This window comes from Gavialis gangeticus, unplaced genomic scaffold (assembly GCF_001723915.1).
Source record: "Gavialis gangeticus isolate Ggan-Ray unplaced genomic scaffold, GavGan_comp1, whole genome shotgun sequence".
Classification (NCBI taxonomy): Eukaryota; Metazoa; Chordata; order Crocodylia; family Gavialidae; genus Gavialis; species Gavialis gangeticus.
The window spans coordinates 55,080,743-55,090,858 of record NW_017729004.1 but is presented as its reverse complement, the minus strand read 5'-3'; the positions used below and the strand labels follow the sequence as shown (position 1 = coordinate 55,090,858).

The 10,116-nt window shown below is 41.7% G+C and overlaps 1 protein-coding gene across 2 annotated transcripts in view; it reads left to right on the top strand.

Moving 5' to 3' along the window:
- Positions 1-10,116, top strand: part of PEX1 (peroxisomal biogenesis factor 1) — a 66,214-nt gene that overhangs the window by 48,872 nt on the left and 7,226 nt on the right. Inside the window, exons 21-23 of one of the 2 annotated variants that reach the window (XR_002095836.1) lie at positions 815-1,048; positions 5,167-5,244; positions 7,826-7,911. Coding sequence is in view for 1 of the 2 variants with exons in the window: in XM_019508417.1 (XP_019363962.1) it covers positions 815-1,048; positions 7,826-8,023; positions 8,797-8,927 (563 nt within the window). In the remaining variant the exon portion in view is untranslated. Of the gene's footprint in view, positions 1-814; positions 1,049-5,166; positions 5,245-7,825; positions 8,024-8,796; positions 8,928-10,116 lie in introns of those variants that run through there. The other variant, XM_019508417.1, reaches the window with a different exon arrangement.

Sequence of the window (10,116 nt, the reverse complement as noted above, 5' to 3'; positions counted from 1 at the left end):
GTGTAGGGGATTTCAGTTGTATGTTGATAAAAGTTGCCTTTGAAGTTTTTTTTTTCTCTTGTTCATTCTTCTGTTTTGTATGTTGTTCTGTTCTGTTATTGTAAGCTGCCCTGAGCCTTTATAAGAACTCAAAATGTCTTTGTTAATACATGGCTAATGATATCAGTCCAGACATTTGATAATCATCCATCATTAGGAGGAGCTTATGGACAAAATTAAAGTGTAGTTTGTGCCATATCTAGCTCTAACCACCAGGGTGAAAGAAATGATCACAATGAACTCAAGGGTGAAGGATACCATCAGCATAAACTCAACACAACCTTCTGTTTAGCCTTAATCCAGAAGTATATTTCCAAACTGTCCAAACCACGTGATCTCTCAAAGAAATGGCATACCCAAAGCCCCTTTCTAAGTTAGCAGTAGGATTTTCTCCTTGCTAGAAAACTGGAGAATTCCTACTAATGATGGTCCAAGAACTTTTCAGCTGTCCTTCACCAGCCAGAAAGGATACAGATGTACAATCCACATTGGTTTTTTAAACATCTCTTACCATTTTTAGGATATAACACAAGCAAATAAAAAAGTTATTACTGTTCTACCACAAAAGAAGAAAGTTCAGTCCAAATTTGTAGAATTTTCTCTGCAAAACATTTAGAAATGTACTTGTAATGGAAGACATATGGATAAAATTGGCAACTGACCAGACTGCCCCAATTAAATTTTTTGTTGAATGGCAATTTTTAAATTAAACTTCACATTACTGGTAGTTATGAATTAATTAAAGCCTCTAATTATGTTTTTTGTTTTGTCCCAGGATTTTGGTTCCAGTTCTGACAGTGACTTCAGTCTCTCTTCTATGGTTTTCTTAAACCACAGCAGTGGTTCAGAAGATTCAACAGGGGAGGGAGAAGGAGGGCTAGAGCATTCTCTCATTTCCTTGGAGATGTCCGAGTTGCTTCCTGAAGACTCAGGAAGATCCAACATGTATCGTCTTTATTTTGGTAGTTCCTATGAATCAGAGCTGGGAAATGGAACTCCTTCAGAACTGGTAATTTGTCTTTTTTTCATAATTGACATTTTAAATATCTGTTTTTCCTGGAGTGAAATGAAAAAATGTATGAAGTGAATTTAAAAAAAGCCCTGCAGAATCTACTATTGACTTTTCCATAGGCTGAAGGAGAGAAGTCTTAGGGTGTGTCTGTACCACTCAATTACAGCTTCAGGAAGGATGCCAGTGAGATATGTTATGCCTGTTTCATTTGCTGCTTCCAAACTGGAAATAGTGGAAGTAGATCTTCATGTCCGGACACATGACACATTTAACACTGTTGTAATTGACATCAGTATTGCATTGGCATTGCATAGTTGCATTGGTGTCTAAAACAGACAGAAGACTAAGGCTGTGTACAAACATTTGTTTCAACCAGAAAAAAATGTCTTCCATTAGAAAAATAGCCCGAGTTGGACTGTACAAACATTCCTCCAGCCTCATGGCTAGAGAGATTCACAGACAAGCTGTCCAGCCAGGGGGCACTAGAGGGCTGCTCCCTGGGCACCTATGCCTGCCCTTAGGGGAGCCCACTAATTAACATTCTGTCCTCTTCCTTTCCACAAACAGCCCCAGGAAGGTTTCCTGCCCTGGGAGAATGCCTCCACATCCCACCAGTCAGCTGATGGTCAGGAACCATTTTTCCGTGGTGGCAATCCTCTTGGTTCTCCCTTGCAGGAGAACAGCTTCTCTCCTTGACCCAGAGGAGCACTCAACCTCTGGGAGCCTTGCTTCAGGGGCACAGCAGCTTACCTTGTCCCATGCTGCTTTGGGGCTATCCAGGGCAGTACAAGGCAACTGTCACAAACTTGACTGTGGGGCACTAGTGAAGGCACAAGTTTCTCCCTTCTGTACTGCCACCTGCTCCAAGTAACAGACGGAGGTTGTCCTAAGATAGCTCCTTATGTCAGCAAGCCCCAGTTCCTCTGGCGTTATATGCCAGATTTTGCAGCTGAGGTGTGAGATCTCTGTCAGCCTTGAGTGGATGCCACATTAGGGTTATGGAAGAAGTCCTAAGTCCTCCCCCACATAGAGAGAGTCAGCCTGAAATATTACTTGCCCAGAAATCACTGTTTTCACTGGCAGTCAGTATGGAGTCAAGCAGCAAAAGGATTCTTCTTTCATGTGGCATCAGATATCAGCTTCCTAGTCTATGAGCCACTGTCATATTGGACGTTGTGTGGATTCCGTCTACCCTGTCTGGGCATTTGTAAAGATTGCAGCTTTCTACTAAAGGTTGTGGTGTTTGTTGGACACCGTATTCCAAGATGTTCATTATTTACATAGGATGAAGGAATTATGCAAACAAAACAGACCTGCATAATCTGGTCTCCCAGTTTGGAGTCAGAAAATAAAATAAGTACAGATTCTTACACTCTAACCTGGCTACCCCTAGCTTCCCATGAGAGTTCTTGCCAGAGTTCTAGAAATTGGCCTTCCTGCTGATTCTGCCAGTCCTTGTAACTGGGGCCAGCTGAACCTCAAAGCCTGAAACAAATATTCCAGTGTGACCAGACCCTAAAAAACCTCTAAGGCAGGGGTCAGCAACTGGCATGTGTGCCAGTGTGGCACAGGAAGCCATTTTGCTCAGCACATCACAGCTGGCCTGGGTTCTGGGCAAGCCCCTGTAACCAGCCATGGAGCCTGGGTTGTTCGTACCAGGCAGTAGGGAGGCTGCAAGCAGCTGCGCCGGGGTCTGTGGAGCCATGGCCCAGCTTGTTGCTGACAGCAAGTGCACACACGCCTCAGGATACACCGGAAGGAGCCAAGACTGCACTGCCACAAGGATCGGGCCCCTCACAACTCCCCCTCCATCTGCCTCTGGCACACCAACATGTTACAAATTGAGGTTGCAGGGCTTTTTTTGGCACTCTGCCCAAAAATTTGGCAACCCCTTTCATCAGCATTATTCTAATCACCCATGAGTCACCAGAACCCTTCTGAAGTTTCTGGCTACTGTGAGACACCTAGAGCCCCTCTGGCAGAAAGGCCATTACTCCTAGATGCCTTTGCTATCATAGAGTTGATTGCCCCATCTTTGGCAGACAGTGCACAGGAGTGCCCATCCTACCAGGGGCCCCTTGTATCTTCTGTTGTGAGTAGCAGTTCTTCTGGACCTAGAACACAACGGCGAGGGATAATTAACAGTTTTACCCTCTCCCTGAGTTCCCTAGCTAAACCATATCCAAAACTATAAAGATATATGGAAGCAGTATAACATATTCCATAGAGTGATGACAGCAGCATAAATGGATATACAATAACACAGGTTTTCAAATTAGACCACACATGCCACATCAGTACAATAAAACACAAGAAAATTATAGCATGCTGCAAACCCCAAAACATAACAGGGTTCATGACTGTGGCAGGGGCATTTCACTGTGGTGGTAAGGCTCCCAAGCGTTGCCACTACAGCAAAACAGTCTGCCTCAGCCTGCTCTGCTCTGGGTCATATGGACAGTCAGGGGAAGCCTGTGGGGTGGAAAATGGGACGAGGGAAAGCGTCCACACACCAGCCCTTCTGGCTTTTTAATCACCACTCCCATGGCTCAGCTGAGGGAGGGGATGTTGGGGGAGGGGGTACCAGCGGAAACAGAGGGAGCAGCACAGCAAAGCCTCTGCCTGCTTCTGATGCTGGGAACTCCAGTGTGAGAAGCAGGCAAGGAAGAGCTGTGGCTGCTCCTTCTCATCTACAGAATGTGGGGAGCAGCTGCTCCCTTTGCCTTCTACAGACTGAGGTGACCCCAGTCCAGCTCCACTCTTCCTGGGCCCCAGGAGGAGTTCAGCCACAGGAAAGTATGTAAACATTCAGTCTCCCAAGAGAAACTCTCCTTGGAGCAGTTTAACTCTGGTTGTTCCTGATTTATTTTTCTCCTGGGGTGGCCATTTTTGCTCTGGGAGAAAAAGCTTGAATGTTTCCACACTTTTATTTTCCACTGGGAGAGCGGCAATTCTCCCAGTAGAAACTGAACATCTGAACCTGGCCTAAATCTCCTAGTGCAATGGTTTTTAACCTGTGGTCCATGAACCCTGGGGTTCCACAGACTAGGTCTAAGGTAGTGTTTCTCAACCCATAGGTCACAACCCAAAAGTGAGCCACAAGAATATATGAAAGGGTCATAAACAATCATGGAAAAACTTGGAAAATCAAGGATTTTCTCCTTTAAAGGAGAAAAATGTAGGAAACCACAGGTTTCCACTTGGAGGCTGGCAGGAGGCTAGCTACTTAAACTGTTTACTGGGTCAGGACTGGCCACCAATGTTTACAATTGGGTCCTGGTACAAAAAAGGTTGAGAACCATTGGTCTAAGGGGTCTGCAAAAGATGACCATGATCAATCAAAAGTATCTGAATACCCACACTTACAATTCAAGGGAGTTTGCACCTCCATTCAAAATTGTTTAGCAGTCCACAAATGAAAAAAAGTTATAAACCACCGTTCTAGGGTAGTTGTTGCAGTAGTTGTTATTATAGCACCTTACCACAAGGTGGCTGGCAACCTGGTATCGACTCTTTGCACCTAGCAAACAGATACCCTAGGACAGTGGCCACAGTACATAATCCTAATTTTTCCTTGTATAACTCTATCCCAGATTCTAGTATTTTATACCTGCTTAGGGCCATATAAAGTGTATCTGCTCCTTGTTAATACCAACATAATACTGCCTGGCACTAGCATAAATGTGCTGTCCTGATCCTTTGTAGTACTTTTGTTTCCAGAAGACTGTTCTGTCAGTGCATATTTATGGCTGGGTGGGTTATTACCAGTGACTGTGTTCCTAGCTGTAAGAAAATCTTAACTGAAGTCAGTCTTAAGAAGTAGAACTCCTCTTGTTTTGGTATCACCCAGTCAAAGAACCTGTTTTGCTTTATACCTTCATTTGTATTACACACAGGATTTACCACAAGAAAATGTCAGTAATTATCATTCAGGGTTTGATCTTGGACCAGTGGCTTGAACACATTATTATAACTCACGTGTCATACATGCACAGGTTCAATTCAGAGTGAAAAGCTAAAGAACAGAAATCATAAAGAACAAGAAAAGTAGGCTGGGGGATGTGATGCAATGCAGTAAACAGATTAAAAAGCAAACTTATTTTTCTTTTAAATAGTGATACCACATCCTAAAGCTAAGCACAGTGACGAAAATAAGACAACAATGTGTGAATTTATAGGAAAAACAGATTGAAGTAGGTAGTCATGTTAATCTGGAGTCAGACAGAAGGCAGGGTAGAGTTGCACGTTGCAGACTAACTGAATCAGAGATGTATAAGTTTTTGTGAGCCACAGGTCACTTTTATTAGATGCTGTGAAAGGACATGCAGAGAACAGGATATCAAATAGAAAAAGTGGTTTAGATACAAACTACAGGGAAGTGGGGGGAAAATCAATTGTAAAACCTGATAAAGTTCCATCTTCAAATCAGCACTAAGTAGTGGGAAACTTGTGAAATTTCTGTTAGGGGAAGTAATATGTACAGTAAATATTAATTACTTTGGAGGCAAACTTGTGTTTGAAATGATATTTGCCTGTTGAGATATGGCTGCTTGTTGTCAGGAAGAGTCCCTAACTATTTAGGGGTAAAAATACCACTACCAATATGGAAAATACTATTATGTCATTTTGGTGACATTAAGATTTAAATAGTAACTACTTACTAACTCATATTTAACTATGTTCTTAGAAAACACATGGTTATTTGGCAGTCTTTGCTTCCATTCAAGGTCATTTGGGAGATCATTTTAATTCTGTGAATAGAAGTTCTAATACAGTCTTATGATAAGCTTGCCGAATACTATTCAGATTTTTTTCTAATTGTTTTATCCACAGTGAATATACATCTTCAAATAAGTCTGCTGAAAAATAATTTTGTTCAGTTTACAATGCCCTTTTAAATTCAGTTGAGCAAGTATTATGCTATTTGTAGTAAAAATGCAAGGAGCAACGTAAAGTTGCCTTAGGAAAAATTAGCGTCAGATAGTAAATAAGGCTTCACAAATAGAGGATGAGCCAGAGCGTAGAACAAGCTGCCGGAGGCAGCTGTGGAAATGTCATCGCTTGAGGTACTCAGTTGGACTTGACAGCTGTCTCTTAAGGGTGGTTTAGGGATAATAACATTATATGACACTGACAGAATAGACTTATATGACCTGTAAGAGGCTTGTTCCAGTTAAATGAGTCTATTCCAGGTCTTGAAAGAAGTTTAAGATGAGGCAATTCAAATATTTTTCCCCAAAACAATTTTTTTTTAAATGTTCTGATTATTCTTTTAGTTATTTTACTTTTCTCTCTATGTTCCCTGTACATGTGTGTGGTGTGATCTTTGATTTTTGTCAAAATTGTATGTCTGGTTGTTCCTGTTGGATACATGGTTAAAAACATGTTATCTGCAATCACAAGGAAGCATGATAGTTGCTAGCATGGTTTTAGCATGAATAAATACTATAGATGATTAGCTGAAAGATAGTATTGATACGGAATCAGAGTTAAGGTTGTAGAATCTATATGCTTGAAGTTTCATGTGGTTGTTAATGCTAATTCAGAGTTTTCTGTCTTTCATTTTGTAATAACTGAAGTATTCTGACTGAGCAAGTTTATATGTATATTTAGAACATTAATTTTAGTTTAGTTTAGTTTGGTAACATTTGTATCTTTCCTATGTGGTAGCCATTTGTTCTGGAATGCATAACTTAGGTATACCGTATTTACTTGACTCTAAGGTGAGCCCTCCCTGCCATCATGAGGGAGACAGCCCCTCATTTTAGATTCAAGTACAGGTGTGGGGGAGAGGGGGAGCAGCTGCAGTTCCAACCACAACTCCAAGGTTGAAATACCCACAAAGCTTCTGCTTTCTCCTCTCACCTCCCTCCCCCTCCCTCTCTTCCCTGTTTACCTTGTCATTGCATACCCAACTCCAGCTGGGGGCAGGGATCATGCAGCACATGCTGCCTTCAGCCCCAGCCCAGGGGACAGGCAGGAGTTGTGGGACAGGTACCTGGGGATGCGCGCATAGATGGGGTGGGACAGACACTGAGGAGCAAGCAGGCATCCAGGGAGACAAGTGCGGGGGTCAGTGGGCAAACCATTTGACTCCCCTGGTGCCTACTCCACGACCACCTGGCCCCCTGTGGCTGCTTGCCTTGCTGTACTGGGGAGGTGGGGGACAGGATGAATTTAAGATGACCCTCCAAAGATCAGATTTTAGACATGGAAAATTTTTAAAATAATTTTTCTATTTCTAGTGTATAATTATTGGGGGTTCATCTTAAAAATTCAGAGTCATCTCAGATTCAGTAAATACAGTAAATGCATATAGACCTTAGATATAAATGTATAAATATTACAAATATGGACTAAAGATTAAACTCTTCAAAGATAGGAAAGTTCATAAAAAGGAAGGTAACCGTATTTCACTTTTGGAAAAATCTAGTTTTTTAAGCATTTCTGTCTCCCAAATATCTTGTTTCATTAGCCTAAAGCTTTATTTTCTGGCAAGTCACTATACATGACATACATTACATACTTTAGAAAGAATGAACTTTTTTTGGTGATAAGAGGAAACTGAAGTAGATGAAAAGTGTGCTTACATGAAAAGAGGGCAGGATATTTTTATGATACCTTTTAATTGGACCCCTAGTGTAGTTGAGAAAGAAGCTTGACTTCTGAAACATCGTGGCTACAACACTCCAACCTAACAGTCACATAAAATTCTTAACTCCTGAAGTAGCAATTTTGAATAAATTAATCTTTTTTTTCCTCCTGTCACTATAGAGCTCTCTGTGTTTGTCTGGACCAAATTCCGCAACCCATGATTTAAGTGGCATGAGTCTGAGAGATGTAGTATCATCACAACCCTCAGTGCTGAGAACAGCTTCACAAGAAGGTTACCAGGAACTTAATCAAGAGCAAATGGAACACCTCCGGACTGAAATCAATGCTATCAAGGCCAACCACCAGAGCAAAAATGGAGTAGGACAGTTTCTCCATAAAATTCAATCCTGTTTTTTCCCCATTTAGTTTTCACTTTTTGTTTGTCTGTTTACAAATTATTTCTGCAGTATTACACTAAAACATAGCGAAGTTTATGTGTAAACACAGAAGATGCAAAGTCTGATAAAATGTTCAGAGATGTTGTTTGTCTTATAGCTAGGGATCTACTTAAAGCGTGCAGAGGGGAAGAAAAAATTGCAGACTGCATGTGGTGCCTGGTGCCATTTTTGTGGCAAGATCCCCACCACTGAGTAGTCAAGGGGTCCTGGTGGCCCTGTCCTTCACCGCTGATTTGTGGAGAGTGTTGCCATTCATGGGGCCCTGCCCCTCACCACTGATTGGCAGAGGGGGGCAGGGCCACACAAAAGGCCAATTAGTAGAGAAGGAGGGTGGAGTTGGCATCTTGACTGCTCTCCCACCACCCTGGTAGGCTGCAAGGCCAGGCCAACATTTTCTTTTTAATAAGTGTTTTTTTGTTGGGGTTTTTTTTTTTGGATGATTCCATACAAAATCACAAGGAATTCCAGTTCTCATGGTGATTGCAGAAACTGCCTTTTTTCCTAGTTTCCCTGAAAATTGCAAAATCATGAATTGAACAGATCCCTACTTATAGCTTAATACATTACTCCTGAAATAGCTACTATCAGAATATTGTATTTTGGAAACAGCTCCAAGCTTTTTGCTGTATTGCTCTGTGTCTTGTTACATGTAATAAGCATTTTCCCATTCACTTCTGTATTTTTATTTTCAAGGAGGATATTACCCCCAGTCAGTCAGTGCAAAACAAGGGTATTTTAATCATTACTCAATCCCAACTGATGACTGCACTTGCAGGCACAAGACCATCAATTAGTCAAGATGATCGGAAAAAATTTCTTGAAATGTAAGTAGTAAATTCTTTTACTAAACATGCTTGTATCATATTTTTTTACATTTTAAGAGTTGTTTAAAGTCAGGGAGTTTTATTTAAAATATATAAGTTTGGAATCAAGAATAGACTTAAACTTGGCACTCCAGAGTTGCTTCATTATTTGAGAATTGCTTACAAATTAGATCTTGGCAAGGGAAGCACAATTCATCAGTGTCTTGCATGAACATGTACATTGCTGTTTTCAGTTTTTGTTGCTTTTAGGGATTTTGATTGTATGTGGTATTCTTATTTCTATTGCTACTACATACAGTTGCAATGTTCTTTGACTGTCTGTCCAGATACATTTCACTGATATATATGTTATTGTGTGCATTTATGTTCAGATTCTTTTGGGACTGTATATTCAAGTCTCTTACGGAAGTTGTAGAGGGCAAAACATACCAACCTCCTTCTTTTTAAATTCTTTCATGAGAAATTCAGACTTTCACTTGTTATTCAGCCTTCTTGTTATTTGTTGATAGCTGCAGATAGTACTGTTATTTTGGGTATAGGATTATTGTAGCTTTTTTTTTTTTAAATTTACTTTTTCTGTTAATTCCCTGAGAGGCTACCAGTATCTTCCTGTTATGGAACCAGAAAAGTTTGACTTTTCTGTGAGTCTTTAATGCAGGGCTGGGCAGTTATATGGGCTGTAGTGGCATTTAATTATAGATAAAAAACAAATCATATGCTAAAACTCAAAAATCTATTATAACAATTTAATTTTATTTAAAAAAATAAACTTTGTCCTGATTTACTTTTCAAGTAGCATATATACAGGCAATTGCATAATAGCACAAAATAAAGTCTAACTCTTGTATTGGCGGGGGGGAGGAGCTGCCCACACACCAGGTCCCAGGAGCTGGACAGGGGAAGGGGGCACGTGCACCAGTGGTCGCCAGGGCAGCGTGGTGCAAGAGCGTTCCACCCTCCGTCCCTTCCTTCCTCCCTCCCATGCACCATCTGGCCTGTGGCTGTCCCCATGGTTTTCCACATGGGGCCGAACCCCATGCACTCCTGCCGGTGGCAGCCTGCACCATACTTTCACCTGCACCCACTAGACAGTCCTGGCGCCGCCCCCGGCCAGTACGCAGAGCTTCCCAGCGGGGCTACTCCCAGGTGCTGCTCGGTCCCCCGTCCCACCCCCCCCCGCCTCCAGCAG